Here is a 26415-nt window from a genome sequence, read left to right as displayed (position 1 = left end):
TCGAGAGAGGTCTGTTCGGAACTAGTGAAGTTCGGATGATCGGCTGCCAGACGAGGGTCTATTGGGCAAGAGCTCTCCCGATCGTTGCAGTCGTTCACTCTGTCGTCGGGACCTCTCCCACTGGATCCACGAGTCACTGATGGGCCCCACGCTTGGGACGCCAATTGTAAAAACAGTTTCAATCGGGTCGGGGACAATCGATATTTGCCCGGCGGTATTGCCTCTGTGACCCTCTAGTTATTTAAATCAATGAAGAGGCAGGCGCTGGAGACTGGAAAGCAGGAAACAAGGTTTTTTATTCTCTCCGGAGGAGAACACAACGAAACGGACAGAAGGTATCGTTCTGAGGTGCTCTAACTGTATTTCTGAGGCCTGGCCTCTTATATCCACATTTATGACTTTATTGCAGATTACACATACATGTTTAAAGCTTTGATGTGCGGAAAAGACATTCTCGGAACTCCCCTTTGGGCCCGTTCCCACACACATTTACAGTTAAAGTCCCCACCCTAGTCACAACAGGTGATGAGCATCGCGCAGCTGGATATTCCGCCGATTCACGGAATGTGGGGAGTCTGATCGGATCTCATGGGGTGGAGGGCTTTGATCAACCCGGGGATTCTTTGATGGGGGAAGCTTTCTATTGTACGGGGAGGGGCAAGGATGGTATCGGCAGAGCTGGGTGTCGGCTTGGGAACGGGGAGGACAAAACGGGCACACGGGGAAAAAGGGGTTTGCATCTAAGGGCCGGAGATCATGAAAGGAAAGCAGGGAGGTGTCGCGCTGGGAACAGGATGAGGGCCGGGGGCAGAGCAGCGCCGAAGAGGGGTTTATGACTCAAGGCAGGTGCAAGCAGGGGGTGATCAGCGTGCAGGCTTAGTGAAGGCAAAGGGCTATGTCAGGGGCCAGCGGCATGCAAAAGGGTTTGTTCTGATCGGGACATCAAAAAAATGGCGGGCGCGCACGACAAAAGTGTGGCATCAGGGGAAGAGGCAAGATGGCGCAGATAATGTTCACCAAAACGCACTAATTCAAAATTGACAATTTTCTGGGCTAGCAGATTGCATAAAAATATGTAGTCTATTGTGGAACAGTTCCTGAACGTGGCCGTACTCAAGGGCTTGGAGTCTGGAGTTTTCCATATGTCCTTCGCAGATTTTAGATCGTTGTTTTTTAAGAAGGAATTAAACACCCTTTCACAAATGGTTAGACCAAGCCAGTCACTCTGGTTTATTCCCAGGTGACACAGGTTAAAATCTCCTACAATCACTTAGGCCAAAAGTGCATTGGAGTATACGATTTCCTTTATTTGTGTTATAATATGTTTGGTGGCATCCAGTTTATTCTTTCCCTGTTATAACTAGAATAGGATCACTATCTTTTCTAACCCTGTCGCCCTCTATTATGAAGGCCTGTAAAATACGTCAGAATCTATTTTCACCCTTTTTACTGTCATCTGTTTTTGATGTGTTACATAGATCGAAATGCCCCCAGATGGTCTACCAAACTGATTGTTTTTGGTTGCTAGTTTATGAAAACCAGCATAGCCTTCGTGGTGTACATAGTCTGTGGCCCAAGTTTCTTGTTTTCTGTGGCCCAAGTTTCTTGTTGACATTGTTGTATACATTCATCAAGCATTACTGTCATAATAGCCATATCTGGAAAGTGTCCTTCAGGAATTAGAAGTGTCTATTTTAGAAAACATTAGTTATCTTTGCTAATACTCTTTTTGGTGGGTATTCAATCTAAATGAAAACTTTTCACCGCGATCCTACCTTCTCTTTCTGTCTAGTAGAAGATTGCACATTGTAAGTTGTCTCAAGATAAATATCAGCACACTTTCAAAAACAACTTGTTGAGAAGGATCCATAACTTTGAAAGTCAATGTGACGGGGTAGTTCTTTTACGCAGGTCTGTTCTATCACTTTCAGGGCTGTGGGAGTTTTCTGCTCAACCACACTGTGCCAGGTGGAAGAACCTCGAAATATTCTAAAGGTAAGGTATCTGTTTCTAGGGAAGGTATACTTTAGGAAGAGTGTTATAGAGGCTACCAGTCTTATAATGAATTTAGTGGTCCTCCTGTCTGCTGGCCACCGCTGTACCAAATGGAGGACCGCCAAAGCCGTAGTGTGGCCACTTGCTGGATCACGAGTGCAATCCATGGCGGCCAGGCGGTGGTGCATCGGTCTCATGGCAGGGGTCTATTAAGCTCATAGGAGAACCTAACATGCAGACTGCTGCAGTGAGAGCACCAATTGCCTATTCCTGCATGGTGTGGCATGCACCAGGTTGTGCATGCAACACCATGCAGGAACAGAGGTTCAATTCCAGGGGAGCATATTACTGCTCCCTGGGTGCTGCACTACCGACACAGGATCCTGGATACTGGCGGAGGCAGCAGTCCTGTGACAGTGCAACCCTCACAATACTGAGGGGGGCCTGGAGTGGTGGCATTAGTCTGACCGCCAACCCAAGTACAGTGGTCCTGTGGACCGTCATATTCATAATAAGGCCCTAAGAGTACATATTTATGAGGGAACCTACTGCGTCAGCTATATATTTTTTGTTTTATTATTGCACTCACAATGAAGTCAGAGATTCCCAAATATGCATTGACAAATTTACAGAACAAATTATTTGGGCTCAGTCTCTTTCTTGAATTGTGCTTTACCCACTGCTCTCACTACAAACCTCGTCTTCATATATGCTTTTGTGTGCCTTGGATTACTTCAGTCCTACACATGTGCACCTTCTGCTCTAGTTTTCTTCGTTCTTTGCTTCCTGTGCTCCTTTTGCAGCCAGGGCTCTTCTTTAAATCCTGTACTCTCCCCTGTACCCTAAGCTTAATATGAGCACCTCGGCTATCCTGTTAGTCAGATTTCTCGGCCTGTGCTCCCCTTTGCACCTTTTTGGATTTCACTATTTCTTTTGATGGCCCATTGCACATCCTAAGCATGCCAAAGTGCCCAATACTTCCACCAAAATCCAGAAAACTCCAGAAATTCAAATATGGTTCACAAACTGCACTACAGTATAACACAGGTGCAATGACAGGATAGCAGGCAGGCATATGTAATCACACAGACACACATGCACAAGCCAATCAGGTGAAACATAGGTACCAACAGTGCACGGTTCTTTTTGAGGGAACTATGTGCCAGATGTTTGACCATCAGGGTTTGTGATTCGCAATTTATGATTTTTATCGACTCACAATTTTTGAGTTGCAAAAAACTGATGTAAAACAGTGTCTCATACACTGTTTCGATTCTCAATTGGGTTGCAAGGGACCTGCCTCAATAATATTTATGACGCATGTCGCAACATGCAACCCATTGGGCATGGGCGGCACTCACAGTGATGGTGGCCTGGAGGTTAAGCTGACCACCGTGGCTGTGACTGCTTTTTAAATAAAGCTGCCTTTTTATAATAATGCAGCCCGTTTTGCTCACGGGAAAATGGGATGCTTTTCAAAAATAGGAATGACAAGTTTTTTTTTCATCTTTTCAGAGCAGGCAGTAGAAACACTGCCTGCTGTGGAAAACAAATAGTTTTTCCATTCACAAAGGGGAAAGGGTCCCTTGAGCACATTACTCGTTGACATAGAATGGGTAAAACCCTTTGATACATCAGACCTTAAGAATCCATTATTCCTACATTTGGGCCATGTCATCCATGTGAAGATATATAAAATCCAAAAGCCATTGGTTGTTCAATATCCTCCCCTTAAATATCTTACATCAAAATAGCCCTTCAGGTTTGGGTAGAAATGTGTCTGTAGCACATTACCACATAGACCAGAGAGTTAATACTTTTGTGATCGCCATTTAGCAAATTCTCTACATATGTTGGAGTCAATTTGTCCACCAGCTCAAAGTACATCAGAAAGGACTTTAATGCAGAAGAACATTGAATATTTATTTTTTAAATATGTGGCATTTACAAATCATGGAAAATGTATTGGGACAAAACATATTCACATCACATTTGAAATACAAATTAAAACAAAACAGCTGTTTGATGGTCTTGTTCAATTATTAGGCGGATTTGCATGCCAGCAGACAGAAGTAGTTGGAGCAGACCTCTAATTCAGTGTCCGCAGAAGACTCCCCCATTGCCTTTAGAATCCTGCAATAACAAATAGGGACAGTAAGTAAGCCATAAACTAAGTATAAACTGCATGGTTTAGCAAAGCCACTTTTCAGAATTATAGAGGATCAAATAGATCATTTAAATGCAGTTAAGTTGGTTTGTTTTGATAACATCATCTTTGTTCAAGGTCCCAGACAGTACAAGTACGTTCTTTTTTCTCTTTTTCAGACAAAGTGCAAGGGCTTGTATATTGTCCAAATCCTCATTATATTGATTACTTCATTCATTTCTTCTGTTAAACCTGTCAACCATAGGATCATCTTCCCTTAAACGTTTGCCTACTTCCTCCACTTTCGGCTGAAATTTGTTTTTGAGTCCTTACGACTTTGTGCACTTTACCACTACTAACTAGTGCTAACTGCTTGTGCTCAGACCTCTAAACATGGTTTGATTGGCATATACCCAATGGGGATATTTAATTTACTTGTAAGGTCCTTGTAGAGTGGTATACCATATCCCCTGGGCCTGTAAATAAAATGCTACATTTAGCACTTATTGTGCCACCCACTTGAGAAGCACCCTTAAAACATGTCACAGGCCTAACATTGCAGATTGAGTGCTGACTGTCATGTCGACTTGGCATTTAAACCCCTTGACAAGCCTTTTATTACTTATTAGTCACCCCTAAGGTAGGCATTAGGTAGCCTGTAGGGCAGGATGCTGTGTAAATAAAATGGCTGACCACCCCCTTTAAGTTTTATATGCCCTGGTAGTAAAAAACGTTTGAATTCATTTTTCTCTAATTTGAGGCCTACCTCTCTTATAGGATGACATTGGGGAATACTGATTACTTTTAATAAGCTATAATTCCTTATTGGGAACAGGAGGGTATATCATGTGTGGTACTTGTGAATTTGTAATGATAAACCTCTCTAATGGTAAAGTTAGATTTTTCGTTACAATTTTGAAAATGCCACTTTTAGAAAACTTTATAGAAAAGAAAGAAAGGAAAGAAAAGAAAGAAAGACAGTCTTTCTTTTCTATAAAATGTTCTGCTACGCAACCACATTTGCACCACCCTTGAATCATATTGTTTAATTATGAACATGGCATCTTTTGATGATATAGCGCATCTCACCGAGAATAAAGCACAAACCAAAGTTTATTCAGCTGCAGAGGCAGCGGTCATTTATGGACTTATAAAAGAGGTGAGAAAATTGGATGTCACCTCAGATCCAGTCCAGCAACAATTAAAACAGCTAGAATACCTCATGCAACGTGAAATAAATCAGCGTCTGCATGCTACAACTCTCATTCAATACCATAGATTTAGTAGAATCCCACGAGGATTACGTCTTGCCATTAAACCTATGCTTTTCAAAATGAACAAGAAATTTATGGAGAGATGGTACGCCATCCTGAATAAGTGCTCCCTCGATCTCATTCTTCTGATAGTTGAAGAATTGTCTCAGGTTCTCACAGGCCTTGAGTCAGAATTCAAAGATTTACAAGCCATTCTAACCCAACGTATGGAAGCAGAATCTTGGACATCCACTTTAGATGACATCAACACTCGCTTGGACACTTACGCCAAAGATCTTCACGAAAGGAAAATTAGAAAATTCCGTCGTGATACAATCGACTACAAGCTCGATGAGGTTTACTCATGGGCTGAGGTTTATGCTCAAAAGAGAACCTGTCAGAAAAAAACTGCTACTGCTTTATCTGAAGAAAGTGTAGCTTCAGTCACAGACACCCAAATGTCCCGCCCACCAGTTTCTTTAACAATAACTAGTGATCCGGCCGATGGTGGTTCCACTGTACAGAAGTCTTTTTTATCCACAAGCCCAGCCTCCAACGAACCACCTATAGAAACCATCCCACCAAAACCCGCAGAGGTCACAGATTCGGGAAAACCAAGCAGAAAGAAGAAACACTAGTGGTAAACATTTCATCCAAGCAATTGACTCATACCCAAATGGCAGTATTAAACAAAGGTTGTTCTTTTGTTCCTACTAATCAAGCCAGAAACCTAGATTCTCAAGTGGATCTCTTCAGATTCACACGAAAACTTAGACTCCGGTATTTCTTTTCGACCATTGAGTCTACCACTTTCACCCCTGAGCCCACTGATTATCAGGAGTTTAAGCCCAAAAGCACTTTTGTACCGCCCATCTCACATAAAGCTATAGATCTCAGTCAACCTCAAATCTTCCCAAAAGTGAACAAGACGCATTACTCTCTTTACAAATAAACATCTCTTTGCACTTCAGAAGAGCTGATAAAGGTGGCGCTCTGGTGGTCATGGACCGGAACAAATATGACTTTAAAGTAGAGGAGATGCTGAAAGATACCTCTAAATACCTTCCTCTTCACACTGATCCTACCAATGCATTTCTAAAAGTTCTTGACACTATTCGTACTAAAGCTTTTGTGATGAAATGAATCAACCAAAAAACTAAGGATTACCTTCTTGCTAAACATCCTCGCAGACCCCATCTGTATATGCTCCCTAAAATTCATAAATCTCTCACTGACCCTCCCTTGAGGCCAATAGTATCAGGATGTGGTTCTGTACATGATAAACTTGGACGTTATCTAGATACTTTTCTTCAACCCATTGTCCAATCGAGTCCAACCTACGTTCAAGGTACCACACACTTATTGAACATCTTAGGTTGCATTTATATACCCTCTGATGCTGAGATATGGTTGTGTACAGTGGACGTTGTTTCGCTGTACACCTCCATCCCTCACCTACAGGGCATAGAAGCCATCGAATGGGCACTACTAAAATCCGGAAAATGTGAGAGCAAATCGTGTATTTCTCTTAGATATATTACATTACTGTTTATTCCACAGCTACTTTCAATGGAAGGATCGCTTCTCCCTACAGTCCAACGGTACTTCCATGGGCTTTTCGGGAACCCCCAGCTATGCCAATATCTTCATGATGAAATTTGAAGAAGAAAACATCTTGTCTGGAACGAATTGGTCTGAGCATTTGGTCGAGTTTAAAAGATACATAGATGATATTCTCATCATATGGCAAGGATCACGTTTGTCACTAGAAAACAACATTCAAGAGCTTAACACCATCACCCCACAAATCCAGTTTACTTTTCAAATTGAAGCAAATCATATACCTTTTCTTGATGTACTAATTACATTACAGAATGACCACATAGAAACTTCTCTTTTCACAAAAAAGACTGATCGCAACAACGCTCTGGCATACCAGAGGTTTCACCCATGGTCACTTAAGGGTCTCCTACCATTCTCTCAGTTCTTACGTATTAAACGGATACATTTAAATAAGCAAATTGGCATGCAGACCATAGACACTTTTAAGCTGAAATACAAAGAAAGAGGCTACCCTTACTCAGTGATTGAACAAGCAGCTAATAGGGCTTCTGCTCTTAAACGCACCGATCTACTTGTCAAGTCAGTTCAGCACGACTCCCCAAAAAGAGAGGTTTTCGTTTCCACATATTCGACACAATCTAAATCAATGAAGTCTATCATTCACGAAAGATGGTCTCTGTTACAATCAGAACCCAACTTTAAAGGCATGTTTTCGGAACCCCCTATATTTGCATATAGGCATGCACGTAATTTAAAAGAGATTCTTAATCAACCACCTAAACCTTCACTGTCATATAGAGGTATGATGACATGCATGATCTGCTCAAACTGTAACAATATCATTACTGGCAAAATTATACATCATCCTAGGTCAGGCAAACCTATCAATTTAAGATTCAACGCCACATGCAACAGCCACCATCTTGTCTACTTCATCAAATGTCCTTGCGACCTATTCTATGTGGGAAAAACCGAGAGATCTTTGCGTACACGCATCACCGAACACAAAAGTCGCATTAGAACTCACACGACTAGCCCCGCCATTGCTGAAAACTGGCGCACATCTAGACACAACATCTCTCAACTGAAATGTGGTTTTCTTGAGGTTATTGAACAACGCTCAGATCGAGATACTAGCAAGTTTTTATCGCAACGTGAAATGTACTGGATATGGTCCATGCAATCATTGACCCCACTTGGTCTTAATGATATGAATGATAAATTCGAACTGGCCTGTTTCCTTTGAACCATTATGTATCATCTGCAAACTATGTATATGTCTCTGAACCACTATTCATCATCCGAAAGTTAAGTACATCTATCCCATCTAGGTGTGTCTATTTAGCCTTTGTATTTTTAGCCTTGTCTACAATGTTCCCATCCTTGTCTTATTGTTGATTATTTTGCCTTTAAATTGCTGTTGTTTAATCATTATGATTGTGAATATTATCGCTGGACCACCCCTGATATGACATTCTTATTGTATTTATTTTATCCTTTTCCATCTGCTTGAGTTATTCATCTTATCCTTTTCTGTCTGCCTGAGCACTCCACAACCACATTTGACTACCATCCCCTTATGGTCACCGTCTTTTTTCGTCGTTTACGCGCTACAATGTGTTTTATTTTTATTTTATTCTTGACACTACGCGTTTACTTATCATTCCTCTCCAATTTCACCACTTCAACATGGCCGCCGCCTATCATTTTCTTGTCATCTTCAGACTGTCCTTTTTCAGTTTTCACTGCACTACACTTCATATTCTCCTCGCACTAGGGCAGGGCCCTCGAGACCTCCTTCGCGTCCTGTTCGGAACTCCATGTGGACACCCCGACACTCGGCCTTGGTTTTTCACTGTTGAGCCTCTTTACCACTACCTCATTTACGCACCATTAGTTTTACTTCACAGCGCATCTTTACCGTTTCCTTATACATTACAGGTCACCCCATTTTATTCTATTTTCATCGGGTTCCGCCTCCCGTTTCGTCTCGGTAAGTTCTAACCTCCTCTCCTGGTGTACTGGTTACCCACGCCCTCCCTCACCTTCACTTAACACGATCCCACTGTTCTTTTTAGTCAGCTAACTTTATCGGCTCGCCTCTTCGGCGGCTGACCCACGATACTAGTAATGCTCCCCCAAGCGCTCCGCTCATACCGTTAAGCGTTCCATTCACTTTTCACGTTCATCTACATTCTCCTTCAGCCCTCACTACACTATCGTTCAGTTTTTGATGAGCCTCACGAGGTTTTTTTCCTGGCGACTTCATGCTCTTCTCCTTCTCATTTCTTTTGCAGATTCAATGTGCCACATACCTTATGCTCTCCTCTGCTTTATGGTCGTATCTGTCACTTTCTCTCACACTTCTCAACTCTTGGCTTGTGTTCGTCTCCACTGTCATATCTTTGATCATTCTCACGATCCCCCACCCCGCTATGAGACGCTAAGTGTTTAGCTGCCACCATAAAAATGTTCTACAATAGTATCATATTGTTTCTTTAAATTCCCCTGAAGAAGGGCCATCTTTGACGCCCGAAATGCATTGGGATTTTTAATTCAAGATACTCCTGGAACATATGTGAACATTAACTGAATGGATTTTGTGAATTTGCAACAACATCCTTGAACTTTTGATTTTCAGTAAGAGACTCAAGATAAAACCAGAAGACTCTGCGTTGTTGACTATTATTTTTCAGCGTTTCCAGAATAATATCATATATTGATATACATGTAAGAAATTAGTAACAATATTAACCACTATTGTTCTGCTTGCACTCATTTTGAGTGAGTTGTGCAGTGCATCAGGATTTCCAGGCAATTATCTGGTGATCTTCTTATCACTTTTAGAAATTTGGCATTTTCCTGTTATTAGACACTTGTGCATGCAGCCTACTTTAGGACCATGACTGGGTGTAGCTGACTGACTTTGTGAATTCCTCCAGAATGCCATGCAATAGAGGGATTAGGTGTGCCTCAATGGGCATCTTCTTGCAGGATGGAGGAGTGGAATCGAGCACAGGCCCACTTGCTACAGAAATGCCTGTGTTCTGCCTTTACACAAAGGGCCTAATGACTCTGCAGTATCACTGCAGTCAGTTTGAAACCAGGGCAGAGGAGTCAGAAAAGTCCATGCACTTGAAAGAACCTTCCCAGAAGTGTCTTCCACCTTCCAGAAGAGGAGCACAGAACCTTCAGACCTGCTCTTAAGTTCACTTCTGGACCTGCTGAAGTAGTCTCAGTGGTCTGCCTGCTGCTCTGGCCTACTGTGCACTCTGACAGACTGCTCCTGGATGGATGGCTTGCTTATACTCACTGACGGGTAGCTGTTCCTATAAGACAAGCAATAACCTAATCGGTTATGCAGAAAGGGAAGATAAATGGTAGTCTCTATGTGTGGTGCCAGTCTGATGAAGGTGGTGGAATTTCTCCTTTAGAAAATAGTGCCCTCACACACTCTTGCTAGTGTCATGCTTCATCATCGGGCGTTGCTCCTCATGGGGGTAGCGCTGCTGTACCCCACAGGCCCGCGAGAGGAAATTACCCCACCGGTACCCAGAAGTCAAGCTTTATATGTGGATCCGAGAGGTAAGAGTAAAAGAAATATTTAGGGGTAATGGAACACCCCCAAAAAAACAAATATAATAGAGGTAAGGGTATTACTCTGCTTCTTTCAGTACCCGTGTTTTGTTTTTTTTGCAGAGTTTTATATAGCGCGAACTAGACCCGAACCGAATCAGAGCGCATTACATAGCATCAGTTACGTTACATGAGGACGAACACACATTCATTTTTAGGCACGAGGAGATTAAGTGATTTGCCCAGAATCACAGGAGGTTTTGGCGTCGTTACCGAGACTCGAACCCAGATCCCCAGGTCCGAGGTTGAGCGCCCTAGCCGTTAGGCCAACTCCTCTCCCTCTCCTCTCCCGTGTTAGTGTGTGATTGTGAGATCTGGTCAACATGTTTCACGCTAGGAAAAGGTCCCCAATGGATCCTGCTGCGCTTCATCAGGACTGTGATGTGTAAAACTCATGAATAAAAACAGGAGCAGAGACAGTATCCTTATGGTACCTCTATTAAGGTGTGGATGCGTCAAAAGCGCTCATGGGAACATCTCAATCGTGTTCCTGTTTTCAACCTGGTGGAAATAAACAAGAGTGGAAGACAGACACCTAGAGACAAACTCAAGTCAAAGTGAATAAATATGTCCACTTTTAACTTAATTACAGCAGCTGCGTATCAGTTACAACATGTATCTTGTTGCGGCAGGTATAGGAAAGAGTGCTCCTGACATCATCATTATGCCACATGTACATGTTAGACAGAATCTTCTGAATTTTTGTGATTTGTAGAGAGGTCTCTTCCACAGGCCTTGTGTTAACTACGCTTGGCCGTGCTCCACCAATGTGAATTAAGCAAACACAATTGTTTGAATCATGGTGGCCACTGTTACCATTGCTTATAGTGCGGAATAATTAGGTGGAGTGAAAAATGGCATAGATGCCATGGTGTAAAGTGGCAGTTCATTACCATCACACAATAGTGCAGAATACACTCTAGAAACTATTCTTATGAGACACACTGCATATGCAGGAAGACGCATACTGTTAATTACAGCATTCATACCAATTACCCCTTCAAAGCAATGGAGTGCCTCCTCGGCAAGTCCCCGCGGTCATGAAAGGAGATATTTGTGGAATGATAATTCAGTCGTGAGCCCAAGGTGTGGTCGGATATACCTGTGTTGTAGTGAGAGGCAGCAGAGAGATACTCACAAGTTACCCCCTTTGTCATGGCCCAACACCGGCCCTGCTGCTGGTCTGATGCCGTGGAATACTGAGAAGCGTCCGGCCTGTTGATTGTGCTTGAACGGAAGTGGCGCAGCTCTTCCTAGGAGCGAGGTTTGAGGACAGAAAGGCTGCGGAGATTGACTGGTACTGGCAAGTCAATCATGCCGAAAATAGCGGCCATCTTGGAAAGTGAACGTGTTTATTCACATATGTTCTAGTATGCCGTAGTTTGGTTAAAAGGCATGTTTCGTGCTAATGTAACTGCTGTGATGTAGACAGGAATAAATGCTACTAAAACGTCACTCAGTTATCTGGTCTTGTACAAGTGAGGGAGCCTTAGTACAGATGAAGATGCCGTTTTAGGATTATGTGGTGGCTATCGGTATGTGTGTGTGGCTCGCCCTGAGATGCATGTAGTGCAAGGGAGTGGTCATGGTTAGGGATAGATTGTAAATATTTAGGTCACTCTTTCTCAATAGTGTATGTTCCCACATACATGTGGCAAATAGGAAATGTAAGTCATGTAAGGCTGATTTTAGATACCGAATGTAATGTGGGTTTATTCTAGGTGGTTTGATACCCACAGCTGACAAGTATACTAAGTATACTAATACTCACTCAGTTCTGACTGGCGATTAGTGATTGTCTCTAATACTTCAGCTGATGAGTTCAGCCCTACGGTATCTCATTATTTAATCCCATAGGATGACACCTTAACCGGAACACCCAGCGTTGTTCCTGCCTGAATAGGGTGCATGTTGTCCAATTAGGATTGGATTTGATGATGGTCCATCTAAGACTGTCCAGGTCATGGTTCTACTCAAGGAAGTGACTCAGTAACTTTGTGCTAGTCTTCTTGCAATGTATATTACTCTTCTTGTGTTCCTCTAAGTGGATTTTCACGGGCCTGGTTGTCATCCCCACATATCGCATGTCACACGGACAAGTGATTAGGTTTATGCAGTTTTTTGTGTTGCAGTTTGTGTGTCTTTTTGAACCCAAGATCTAGCCAGACCCAGATCAATCTGTTTTGATACTCCTGTAAAGGGACATACAGAACATGACCCTCAGGGGTGGTGGCCTTCGACAGATGGAAGTTGGTAGAGTGGTGATAGGCAATTGTGGTCATGTACGGACCAAGAGGTCCTTAAAGTTCTGTGTTTGTTTGAACGAGAATAGTGGGGGTGGCCGAGGTTTAAATACTCCAGTCTCTAGGATGACCCAGTGTTTTTTTTAATCAGTTTTGGGATTTTGTTGGAGTTGGGACTGAATGTAGTTACATACGTAAGTACATCTGTCTGGAGTCTCTCCTTCACTTCCAACAATGCCTCTCTGTGATTATTTCTCGCTCATTTTTGTGCTTGTCATATTGTCCTCCTAGGGTAGTTACATGCCGACAATTTGTTTGCCAAGATTGTTGATTGTTTTCCAAACTCACAGATGGTGTTATAGCTACAGCGAAGGTGTAAAACCTGCCCGACTGGGAAGTTATCACTGAGTGCTTTAGGGTGGTGACTTTCATACATCAGGAGGCTGTTGCGATGTCTGGGCTTCTGGTAATTAGTAGTCAGCAAGGTCTCTTCGTGTCAAGTAATCCAGAGATCCAAAAAGGCGACGCTAGCATGTGATATAGTCCCTGTGAATTTTAAAAAAGGTCAAGGGTGTTCCGCCATTCACAGAATGTTGTGCATTGGTCTCCATCACCTCTCCAGAAGAGCAGAATATCATCTATGTAGTGTCGCCAAGTGAGTATTCTCACCATGTAGGGGTTGGTCTCGCCCAGAATGAATTTATCATTAAAATTAGCCATTTATAGACAGGCTAGACTAGGCGCGTACATGCATCCCATGCTGGTACCTTGGATTAGATGATACAATTGTTTTTGAAAGGCAGAACTGTTTTCTTTCAGGCCCAAAGATGCGCGCTCATAAATGAAGGAGCATTGGTACTCGACCTATCTTTTCCACATCGCTCCCTGTCCCCCCTCTTTGCAGTGTTTTGCAGATGGCTTTGCTGCCTGGATTCTGCCTTGAACCTTTAGAGGCCAGTCCTGCTAATGAGCCCTACATCTTTGCCTGCACTCAGATTTACCAGAATTGACTTCAAATTCTATTTGCTGACTTCCTGTTCAGAGCCTCAGGGATATAAAAGACTCCCACCATCTTCAACCTACCTTGATTGAGTTCTGAAACCCCAAGAGTTGTCCCACCAGTTCTGAACTCTTAGAGGTGGTTTTAATGGTGGCCAGATATCCAAATTCTAAAACTAAGAGTTTGGAAACATTTTGGCCCAAAACTGATCTGAGAACCTGCAAGAGACTGGGCCCAGCCTGCTCACTTATCTGTCCTAGGTTCATGGTCAATCTGATTAATTTCACAGCTTATGTTAAGTTTTTCTCCACATCAGCAAATCCTTTTCAACTGTTCTTCATCAAAGGGGTATCTAACCTTGTGGAACTGTCTTCACATACAGCCCTCTGCCTTATCCCGGTACAGATTTTTACTTACATTTCAGGGAAAAAGTCTGAAAGTAGAAATCTTCACCACAGCTTTGTCCTAGGGCAATTCCAATGCCGACTCTCCCTCCTCAGACACCTCCTGCAGACTTGCCTCACCGAACTTTACCTTCCGTGACACTTTTTCTCAGAATTTCTTCTAAATTCCAAGGTAAGCATTGAATAAGCCCAATCCACTTCGTGTACCCTAACCACATCAGCCATAGTTTTGGGACAATAATCTGAAGCCAGTCTCCCATGACTAGATGTCCGTTTTTGGCAATCTGCAACTGGCACTTCAATCTTTTAGGAGCTACTGTTGTCATCTTGGTGGCAAATATTTTATTAAAGTGTACTTTACTTTTGTAAATTGGTTCGGAGTTTTTCTTGTACTGTATTTTATTATTATTATTGTTTGTGTCCTGCATAAATACTTTACACATTGCCTGACTACATTTTGTGCCAAGCTGCCCATGGTTAAATTCAGGTTAATTTGCTGATTTTTTGTGGTTTATCTTACAAAAGATTGTAGCTATTACGTGATCAGGGTTCACCCCCAGTCAAACAACAACCCAATGTCTCATATCTTCATACTAGCAGACTTCTCTGTTCCCTGTCTTTGGGTGTTCTGCCTCACCCAATTATTTTAAAGCCTCTTTGCATCACCAAGGCCACACATTCTTTGATTCACTAAGTCCACTCACTAGCTCGATGAGTAGTCCTGTCAGATACGTTTGTGATGCCTGGATCCCTACATCATAATGGACCTTTACAGAACCCTATAGTGATGCATGAAGTCTTCCTTTAAAACAAAAGCAATATGTTATTGGAAATAACTTTCAGTGGCATAAGTACATACTGTCATGAATGGACAGCTGGCACATCCTGCCTCCTCATGGACATTTCGTACTGCTTTTGTGTTTTATTTTCCAGTTTATCCATGACAGCATGGAAACATGTAAATAGTGTTGCTCAGGGTCCTCAGAGAAGAAAGACCATGCCAGTGTGGCAGTCTGTGTGGTGATCCAGGAAGCATGAACATCCCCTTCTGCAGCATGAATTTAAAAAGGAAGAAGGGAGCCGGAAAATCTGCTTCAGAAGTAATAAGTACACCATATATTTTTCTGGTGGGCTGCGCCCCTGTGAGGGCAGTTTTTAAAGCCCAGGGCCACCCCTGGTACCTCTGTTGTTTTTCTTTGCTCCAGAGATTAATTGCAGCAGGCATAGGGTGACATCAAGAATGAGACAGAGAGATGGAGAAAGGAGCAGGTTAGTGGGAAAGTGAAATGAGAGGGAATGGTATGAAAGAGAGAAATAGCATGACGGGAGCTGGTTTGAACATTTTTACTAGGGCTACTCCTGGTTCCCCAGTCAGGCACTGAAAGTAAGAATATGCTTCCCACACAACAATATAAGTGCAAGGCAGAAGGCTTAATATTAGTAAATAGAAACATAAAACCTAGTGACGGAAAGGAACGAGGAGGAATCATTGAGGCAGCAAAATAGGGTGTGATATATTAATATATAACTTTTTTAAATATGTAATTTCTGTGTGATTGTACATTTGTAGGTGCCTTACATTTGTCGGGTTTTCGTGTTGAAAAATGTGTTTTGGAAGGTGGTCGGTGAAAACAAATCTAATGCAAGACACTGCTCACTCATCCTTGCATTATAGTAAGATGCTTACTAGCCTGCTAAAACAGCAGAGTGGCCAGTTGCTCTGAACTATTTTAATGTTCCTCAGGTTCGTCAAGTTATGCAGGATTTTACAGTAATCTGACGGAATTACATGTACCTTTACTTACAACACCGTACCCATAAGGTATTCCAGACACAACTCATATTTGCTGGATACAAAGATTTTATTGTTGATGCATCCCACAGGGTTTTGTAACAACATATTTTTGTTCCAATAGGACACCAGGTCAAGTGTCAAAATTAGACACCTCAGTGCCTGTGATGTATACAGGCATTTCAGGCTGAAGCAAATCTATGTGGAAAAAGCGTTAAGTGGCATATATGGATGGCTAACATATACTCCTGATATCCAACTGTCACATACAGTTCCGGAAGGTCCTGTGAATGGGCCAGACTTGGGCATATTCTTATCACCTCTATGGTTCTTATTCAAACAACTGAAGATAACAATGTTGTCATATTTCAGGGCCTACAATGTAATGGTAACATTGTACTAACATGACATGTTTTTAAGGCTGGATGAGCAAGGGCCAATGTGGGAATGATGATGAACCTTTCAGAGAAGATGGGTTTGTACAAAAATACCTCAAAGTCATACCTACTACAGCAAAGATAAATTACATTTGTGGGTTATGTCATACATGAAGAGTAAGCAACGTTCCACCATCCCATGTGGAAGATCAGGAGCACAGAGTGAAAAAGATGATGGCAGGACCTTTGTTTCCCTCAGGGCAAGACAAAGTAGTACGCCTGTAGACTACATTCACACAAGTGATATTCCTCAAGAGGTTACACTGCCATGTATTGCAGTATTACAAGGTCTTTCATATTCGATTTAAATCTCATTGAACAAATGGATGATAACAGAGTTCCTATGGTATTTTGAATGCTGGTACACATGGAACATAACCCCTATATTTGAAACCCTCCTAGAATGGGTCAGGGTGTAGGGCACCTTACAGAGTGGAGCCCCAGGAGGCATATGGACTGAGGACGAGCTGAAATTCACATACGTTGCCTGGAAATGTTAGCAGGCTCCTTCATTGTGAGTGCGTGACTTAGGGGGCTCCTTTGCTGTGAATGGATTAGTTGGCGACGGGGTTTTCTGTTGCATAAGTCTGTAAATGTACAAGGTTTCGTAGTAGAATATGAAAATCACCTGAGGTAGACTTTTGCATGTATGTCCTACGTTGATAATTACCAAAATAACTCTAGAGAGAAGTGAACGATTGAACAAGTTTGTGTCTTAAAATTTGTTCAATGTTTATTTAAAAGAAAATGAAAGAAGATTAAGTAAACACACTTCTTAAAAGAGTTTTCACCTGGCACTCTTCCTGCACAATAGTGATGATGGAAGTCTTTAAATCAGAGAATGTGTACAGGGTGGTTGTAGAGGTGTTGCGGGTGCTGCTGGTAGAACTACAGTTTGGTACTGAAGGTGGTAGTGCAGGTGATGCAGGTTGTGCTGGTGTCTGTGTAGTGTCCCGTGCATACAATGTCTGTGAAGATTGATAATGGACGTGTTTGCTGATTGTTCCTATCATCTACATCACCTATACATGGATGCATATTTACAAGCACTATCGCCACCACAATGTCACTTTTTTGAACCAGTGAATAATGGAAGATATTATAGCCCTATGAAAAAAGCTAACATAACCATTTGATGCATGGTGCCAGGCCTGTTGTTACCAAAGGATGCAAGGAATAAGTCCTATATACAAAACAAATAGGATTCAGCCTAATTAATCACGATGGAATTTAAATACTTGTCATGAATTATAGTGTTGAAATGCAAGGGCTTTCGGTATAAAATGTTGTTGAATAGGACATGATCATCTGAGTATTTGAAAAAATGTGTGTTTTAGTAATCTGGGGTTTGGTTAATTGCCGTTTGATATTCCAAGCACTCCAGTTTCCCTTTTGGATTTTTCTTACCTAAAAACTTGTTGTTTGATATTGTATACACCTCTCATCCTGTCCGTGGTTATTGGGAGAAACCCATGCATATATAGGTGTAGTCCTGAAGAGAGAGCACTCTTCTCGTAGATGGCGTATGGCACACAAGGCAATTTTTTTTTTTTAATTATACATATTTGTGTACATGTATACATTCCGGGATTAGTTTTTACTTTCCTTTAAATACATAGGTAAATATAAATTGACGTCAGACAGGCTAGGTTCCTACAGGTCTTTGTAGGTGGCTTGCGTTGCAAGACCTGCACTGTGTTTGGCATGCAGCAGTTCCACAGACATATTTGGTCTGACTGCATGAGGATCAGTAAAAGTAACATTACCACAATATTTTTTTTTTAAAAACCTGATTTGAGAATGTTTTTACTTGCATAGGCCATTACCAGTTTCTTGGAATTGTAATACGACATACGCATATTTAAATTCAGCAAAATGCAAAACAGAAAACATGAACTGGATTACTTACATGAACCAAAGAAAGATTACATTTAGGGAGAGTTAGGAGTGTTTTTTGATGTTTCTGACCTGAGACACCATTAGTATTATCTGGAAAAGGATAGTGTGTTCTCCAGGAAGAACACTAGCAAGCTCAATTTAGCTTCTCCTCCACCCGCCTCCTCACATTCTGCCATGTTTTTCATTATGTCCTCCATGGCTCGGGCATCCTCCTTCAATGTGTTTACTGCACCAGTCACTACCTGCCATAAGGATGTCTTCTGGGCTCTACTGTGGTAAAATGGAGGCAGCCTATGTAGTTGTGTATAATTTATCACACTAAATGAAACTGCAAGGATTGTTCCCTTTCTCAGTGAATGTTCTCTTTCTCCTCAGCACAGGCTGCACACTTGCAGGAGTAAGGGTCCCAAAGAGAGCTGCATGCAAAGGATCAGTAGGCAAATTCTGATGAGGAAAGACCTCACCATCATTTACTTATGGCCAGCTGTGCCCACTGTGAGTGAAGTTGTGACAGGTGTGCCTGATTGCTTTCAGGCACATATGACTCCTGTTCACTACCATATAGAGTCTCTGTTCAAATGCAGATTCTCCACCTCGAATAGGAAGTCTCCAACAAAAATAACTTACAGTCATAACTTAGATGTAATAACTTTATGGTTGCAAATTGTAACTATTCATATTTCAATCCCTCAATTGTAGGGGGTGAAGACATTTAAGTTACACTTTTGTAGTAAACTTACTCAAAAATGTATTTAATTCTAAAGTGTAAGCTACCTTTGTGAAACAGGCTTTCACTGCACTGGTATCCATTCAAGAACCAACAAGTCTTAAACACATTCAAACAGCCTTGCACTGCATCAAAATCATAAGCAATGTATTGCACCACTGCCAAAATGTTCAAAAGCACTCGTTTCATCAAAGGCCGTTAACCTTTGGTATAATAATCAGCACCCATACAAAATAAAGCCTACAAAAATGAGCCCCCAGGAGATTTGCACTTATTAGATGCATATTTAGAGGCTGTGTTGCGTGTACCTATAACCACCCGTGTGTAAGCCAAGTAAGATGTATGATTCCACATAAATCATTTTACATGCAGAGATCCCAAGATATGCAGGTAGCTCGCGTGACTGTACTTGGTTTTATTTGGTATATGGATTTAGTGCAAAGCCAAAACAAGCTATTTTATATAATGTGTTTTTTTGACAAATTCTAGGGGTATTTGTGAAATTCTGTAGTATGGCAACCTCAGTGCATGCATTAATAGTAGAATGTGGCCCTACTTGGTACTAGAAAATATTTGAAATTCTCGACCATCAACACTTAGCAATAAATAAAGTTTGAGCACAGGCCTGCACTCTCCCCGACAGCTCCTACGATCCGTTGCTGACGCTGAGGGTCTTGCGTGTTCGAGGCTGCTGCTGTTCAGAGAACTGTTCTTTTTTTATTTGTATTTACGCTTGCCTACATTTCTCCTGTATTTTTGTCACTGTTGGTTAATTTTGCCTCTGTCTTTTTAATCTTGTACGGCCATACCTGCTCTTGCCCCCTCGCTCCGTCTCTTCCCACTCTTCCTGCCACTGGCACTGCTCACCCGGCTCCTCCCCTCTACTGCGCCCGTTTTTCTGTCTCCCAGCTGAGCATCTCTCCCCTCCCCTACATAAAGCACACCACTGCGGGGGAGCGCTCGTAAGACTTAGACCTCAGTCACAGGCCTGCACTCTATCCAACAGCTCCTGAGATCTATGACTGACGCTTGGCCCCCTGCCTTGTGTGTTCGAGACTGCTGCTGTTTCGAGTACTGTTCTTTTTTTATTTGTATTTACGCTTGCCTGCATTTCTCCTGTCATTTTTGTCACTGTTGGTTAATTTTGCCTCTGTCTTTTTAATCTTGTACGGCCATACCTGCTCTTGCCCCCTCGCTCCGTCTCTTCCCACTCTTCCTGCCACTGGCACTGCTCACCCGGCTCCTCCCCTCTACTGCGCCCGTTTTTCTGTCTCCCAGCTGAGCATCTCTCCCCTCCCCTACATAAAGCACACCACTGCGGGGGAGCGCTCGTAAGACTTGGACTTCAGTCGCAGGCCTGCACTCTATCCAACAGCTCCTGAAATCTATGACTGACGCTGGGCCCCCTGCCTTGTGTGTTCGAGACTGCTGCTGTTTCGAGTACTGTTCTTTTTTTATTTGCATTTACGCTTGCCTGCATTTCTCCTGTCATTTTTGTCACTGTTGGTTAATTTTGCTTCGATCTTTTTAATTTTGACCGTCGTACCTGCTCTTGCCCACTCGCTCCTTCCCCATCCCACGCTTCCCGCCACTGCACCCCTGGCCCCTCCCCTCTACCCGCGCCCATTTTCCCGGCTTCCAGCTGAGCGTCCCTCCCCTCCCCTACATAATGCAGACGGCTGCATGGGAACGCTGCTGGCGTGCCAAAGCCGCGCCTGAGGCAAGCCTGTCTGCGCCCGTCTGTGACCTGAACGCGACCAGTGCCCGGAACCCTGGCTCACCCAGGTACCACCGCCACAATTCTAACGTCTACCATCCTCAATGAACTGCCCTGGAAGACACACCGACTGCGGAAGAGCCTCACCAAACACCCAAGGATAGTTTGCATGTAGAGCTTGCCATAGATCCTTCGCCATCGACAATACCCACACCACCAGCGAAGGCCCCCCCTACGCATGCACCACCAACACCCTGACTTGCATCCTCCTCAACATGAGCTCCCCTCACCGACACGCCGTAGAGATCTGGGACCTGATCGATACCCTCTTGCCCGATGTTGCCTTCTTCAGGCAAACCTGGACTAATGCCATCTCCGACCCCTACATCGCCACTGTCATTCCTGACGGCTACAAGTTCCAGAGAATGGACCACCATCACACACAAGACCCCCCTCTGACTCTCCACATCCAGCACGAGTGACCCTCACTCCGGCACAGAAGACCTCCACTTTCAGATTTTGACCAGCCCCAGGATCACGCTACGTGGCACCCTCATCTACAGACCACTGGGCCCTCACACCCAGTCCGCAACCACCATCGCCGAGTTCGCCACACCCCACGCAATTACCTCCACGGGGACCTCAATTTCCACCTTGACAACCGCAGCGACCCCCACTCCATCACTCCCCACGACAGCCTCGCCAACCTCAGACTGAAGCAGCTGGTCAATACACCCACGCACAGAGTTGGTCACACTCTAGACCCCATCTTCGCGGGAGGAACAAACATCTGTTTCAGTCACACCACCCAGCCACCCTGGACGGACCGCCACTGCATCCATTTCACCTTCAACATCACCACCACTGCCAAGCCTGCCCCAAGACTGCCACAAAGAAACTGGAGGAAGGTCACAGAGGAACTCCTCATCACCACCCTCCACCAAGACCCCCCTGCACCACCACCGACACCAACCCCGCAGCTACTGAACTTCACCACTGGATCGCCCGATCCGCCGACATACTCGCACCCCTCCGGCACCCTGCCAAGCAATGCCCACTGAAAGCCGCCTGGTTCACCACTGAACTACAGGAATCCAGAAGCTCTTGCAGATGCCTAGAGAAATCCTGGCAAAACATGAAAACCCCGGAAGCACAGAACAACCACAGGAGCCCCCTGAAGTAATACCACCAGTGAATAAGGGAGAAGAAATGGACCTTCATGAGAGACAAAGTCCATACCAACGCGACCAACACCAAGGAACTGTTCAGCGTCATACAGCAGCTCACCAACCACCCAGCGAAGCCACAGACGTCACACCTTCCCAGCAACTCTGCTACACCCTCAGCTCATACTTCCACCGGAAGATCAGGGACCACTATGACAATTTCACTGAACTGTCTCTGGACATCACCTCCCCCCCATTGTGGCTGATAAGCCTACCATAGTGACCAGGACGCCTGCCACCGTTGAACACATCACCACTACCATGGATAAAACCCACTCAGGAGCCCTTACTGACCCCTGCCCACTGCACATATTCCACTGAGCCGCCATCACACTAGGTCTTGGACTTACCATCAACACCTCCTTCACGTCTGGCATCTTCCCAGATGACTGGAAGCAGGCTGAGGTTAAACCCCTCCTCAAGAAGCCCACGGCCGACTCAACGGACCTGAAAAACTACCAGCCCATCACTCTCCTCCCTTTCATGGCCAAAGTCACCGAAAGATTTGTGAACGCTCAGCTGACCACCTTCATTGAGAAGAGAACTCCAGCCTAGACACCTCCCAGTCTGGACTCCACAATAACCAGAGCACGAGACCACCCTCCTCGTTGCCACAGACGACATCCGGATGCTACTCGACCAGAGACATACTGCAGCCCTCATCCTTCCAGACCTCTCTGCAGACTTCGACACCATTTCTCATCGCACCCTCGCAGCCAGACTTCATGACGCTGTGATACAAGGAGCCACACTTGACTGGATCTGATCCTTTCTCTCCTGCAGAACCCAGACTCCCTCCCTTCCTCTCCAAACCCACCAACATCAACTGCGGAGTGCCCCAAGGCTCATCACTCAGCCCCACACTCTTCAACATCTACATGGCCCCCCTTGCCGCCATCGTCAGACAGCATGGGCTCAGCATTGTTTCCTAGACAGACGACACTCAGCTCATCCTCTCAATCACAAAGAATCCACAGGACACCAGACTCTGCTTCCAGGAGGGAATGAAGAACATGGCTGCCTGGATGAAAGACAGCTGCCTGAAGCTCAACTCAGAGAAGACCGAGGTCCTCATCCTCGGACCCTGCAACTCCCCCCGGGAAAACTCCTAGTGGCCCTCCGCCCTTGGGAACCCACCAATCCCTACAGACCATGCACAAAACGTCAGCATCATCCTCGATTCCTCCCTCTCCATGAACCGCCAGATCAGCGCCGTCGCCTCCACCAGTTTCAACTGCCTGTGCATTCTCCGCAAGACCTTCAAAGGGATCCCCGCAACTGCAGAAAGATCATCACCAACTTGCTCATAACAAGCAGACCTGACTACGAAAACGCCCTATACGCTGGAATCAACAGATCTCTCCTACACAGGCTCCAGACCATCCAGAATACTTCTGCCAGACTCGTCCTCGGGACTCCATTCCACAAGCACATGACCCAAAACCTATGAGACCTCCACCGGCTCCCTGTCGAAAAGAGGGTCACCTTCAAACTCCTTACCCATGCCTACAAATCCCACAACAACATCAGACCCAAATACCTCAATGAGAGATTATCCTTCCACGTACACAAGAAGAGACTCCGCTCCGCTGACCTCGCCTTGGCAGAGGTACCCCGCATCCGGAGAAACAGAACAGGTGGGAGAGCTTTCTCCCACATCGCAGCCAAGACCTGGAACAAGCTCCCCTTGCACATCGGATGCTCCCCAACCCTGCAAACATTCTGGAACGACCTCAAGACCTGTCTATTTGACTGATCAGGAGATCCCCCTCTTCCTCCTCCAGTGCCTTGAGACACTCACGGGTGAGTAGTGCGCTTTACAAATCCCTGATTGATTGATTGATTGAGCACAAAGAGCAGCTGATCTGGTCCTATGGGACTATGAAAGGTAAGAAAACATTGATTTGTATTGTTATTTGTGTTATCAATATACATACAACAGGACTTTTGCATTTTAATAACACCAATATTGAACATTACAGTGTTGATAAGGGAGCACAAAGAGTGAGCAAGTGATCAAGTGATAAATAATAGAATTGCACAATTGAATTGCATACAGAATAATTGGTCAGGAAAGTCAACAATATAGAATTTCCTAATTGTGACTGAGGTAATACTGTGAGCAAAGGTGTTAAGGAACCGAGGTGAATGGTGATTTGTTATCTGTTTTGCACTGCCTCTTTTCAGAGAGTTCACTTGATTTGCAAAAAAACAAAACATGTTGTTTATTTAACAACAACAGGAGTATCAATATGCCCTACTTAATTTCAAGAGTATTCTAAGGACACCTGGCTTCCAAACATCACAAGATCCTATGCAAAACTGATATGGACCAATCCACCAGGCTTCATGTCTGCGGCGGAGATTATAAACTTGTGCAAAGATATGTCTAGTATGTCATTGAAGATTTCTGACAATGCAATTAAGATTTAAGACAAGAAAGTTAAAATTGATACTTTGTCATCACTTATGGCAAAAATATTTCCCATGTCTGCTCTTCTTCTGGATTTGGAAATCGTAACAGACAGTATAACCTGCACACTTTTAATTTACTAGAAGACGTTGAAGGTTCTGATTGTAGATATATTTGGAAAATTTGAAACCTGGGGGCATATTATCAACGCTGTGCAAAAAATATCGCACAGCGTTGATAACGTGGAAAAATCTATCGCCGATTTCACATCGCCTGTTAGCAGCGTATTCTCAACGCTAAAGCCAACGGGCAATGTGAAATCGTCGATAGGTCGCATTAGCGCGTGAAAACAAGCACTGTTTTCACGCGCTGATGTGTGCCTTGATAATATGGGGGGGGGGTGGATTCAGCTTTATGATCCACCCCCTCATGTTAGCAATGCCTAACATGTACTAAAAGCAGGCATTGGGAGACCTGCGATAGACGCGTTTATCGCAGGTCTCCTTCTCCCAAGGCCTGCCTTGTGAATAAGGCAATCCCACCTCCAACCACATTTTACATATGGTTGGACGTGGGAATGCCCACCCTGCATCTCATTAGCGTTATTCATCGCCCCCAGCGTGGGGGCGATGAATAACGCATGAAATGCGTTGCTAAACGGAGTTAGCGACACATTGATAATAGGGCGATAATTAATTCATGCGTTAGCAACCGGAAAAGGTTGCTAACACATAAATGAAGGCCCTTGATAATATGCTCCCTGGTCTTTTGCGCATGAAATTTCCTGAGAAATTTGGAATAGATAAAGCTCATATGATTCCTTCTCATTGTAATCCACACCACAGCAACCTGAAACAAATGTTTTTCAAGGTTTTACATCACCATCATTTAGTCTTGCTAAGAATAGTGGTACATGAAATTCCTTCTTTAATGGTAATAACATTTTTATTCACCATGACTTTGCTAAAGATACTGTTAAGACTCAGAAGGAATTCACTGACATTCGTTCACGGTTAAGAAGTCTTGGATTTAAATATGGTCTTTTTGAGCCTTCGACAATGCGAACTTCCAGAGATTTACAAATATTTCAGGATCAACACTCACAGCACTCTATGGATACATATGAGCCTGCTACTTGAACATTACTAGATAATTTTTTTCTGGCCAATTTAAATGTTTATTTCCACATAGGGGTCCACTGGTTCGGTCATTCAAATTTGATATTAATGTTTAATTGTTGTTGTTTTTTCTATGTTTGTTTGTCTCATTATTTTCCCTTTTTTCCCCTATTACCCTTTTCTAGAACTACTATTTTCTTCTTTTACTTAAACTTTTTTTTCTTCTCATTTGTATTTTTCCTACTTTACGATGGCTAATGTTCATAACATTAAAATAGTTTCCTTGAATGTCACAGGTTTACGACATCCTGTAAAACCAACAAAATATTAGATTATTTAGGTAGCTGTAAAGCGGATATTTGCTTCATACAAGAAACACATACTGAAGACAAGGTTTTGGATTTTATGAAAAAAAAGTGGGTTGATCTATTATATCTTCTCCTACTATGGGGAATAAATGGTGCGGCTATTCTATTTTCAAAAAGGTTACATTGTCAAATTTTAAGTAAATCTGCAGATTTAGAAGGTAGATACGTCATAGCGAAAGTTAAAATTCATGATACAGTTATGTTTTTACTTATTTTGTATGGCCCAACAGTTGATTATCCTGATTTCTGGTCCATTTTAACCACGGAAGTTCTCAAGTTGGGCAACGTCCCACTTATAGTTGGAGGGGATTTCAACCTTATATTTGATCCTTTATTAGATAGATCTTCTCTCACTAATTTTCGACCACCTAATGCATTTTTTACTTTCATTTTTTTTAAAACAACCATATTGGTAGATATCTGGTGACTATATTTTCCTATTGAAAAAATGTTTACTCTTTTCTCTAATCCTCAGAAC

The 26415-nt window shown here is 43.4% G+C and overlaps 1 protein-coding gene across 1 annotated transcript in view; it reads right to left on the bottom strand.

Annotated features, from left to right (window-relative positions):
- Positions 1 to 3940: 3940 nt before the first annotated feature.
- The window catches only part of LOC144767616 (putative methyltransferase DDB_G0268948), a 544273-nt gene continuing 521798 nt past the window's right edge, over positions 3941 to 26415 (bottom strand). The window contains exon 7 of the mRNA XM_078651020.1: positions 3941 to 4128. Coding sequence (XP_078507146.1) covers positions 4038 to 4128 — 91 coding nt within the window. The 3' untranslated portion in view covers positions 3941 to 4037. The remainder of the gene's footprint in view (positions 4129 to 26415) is intronic.

This window comes from Lissotriton helveticus, chromosome 7 (genome assembly GCF_964261635.1).
Source record: "Lissotriton helveticus chromosome 7, aLisHel1.1, whole genome shotgun sequence".
Lineage (NCBI taxonomy): Eukaryota > Metazoa > Chordata > Amphibia > Caudata > Salamandridae > Lissotriton > Lissotriton helveticus.
The sequence above is the reverse complement of the archived record's forward strand: the minus strand, read 5'-3'. Positions and strand labels throughout refer to the sequence as shown.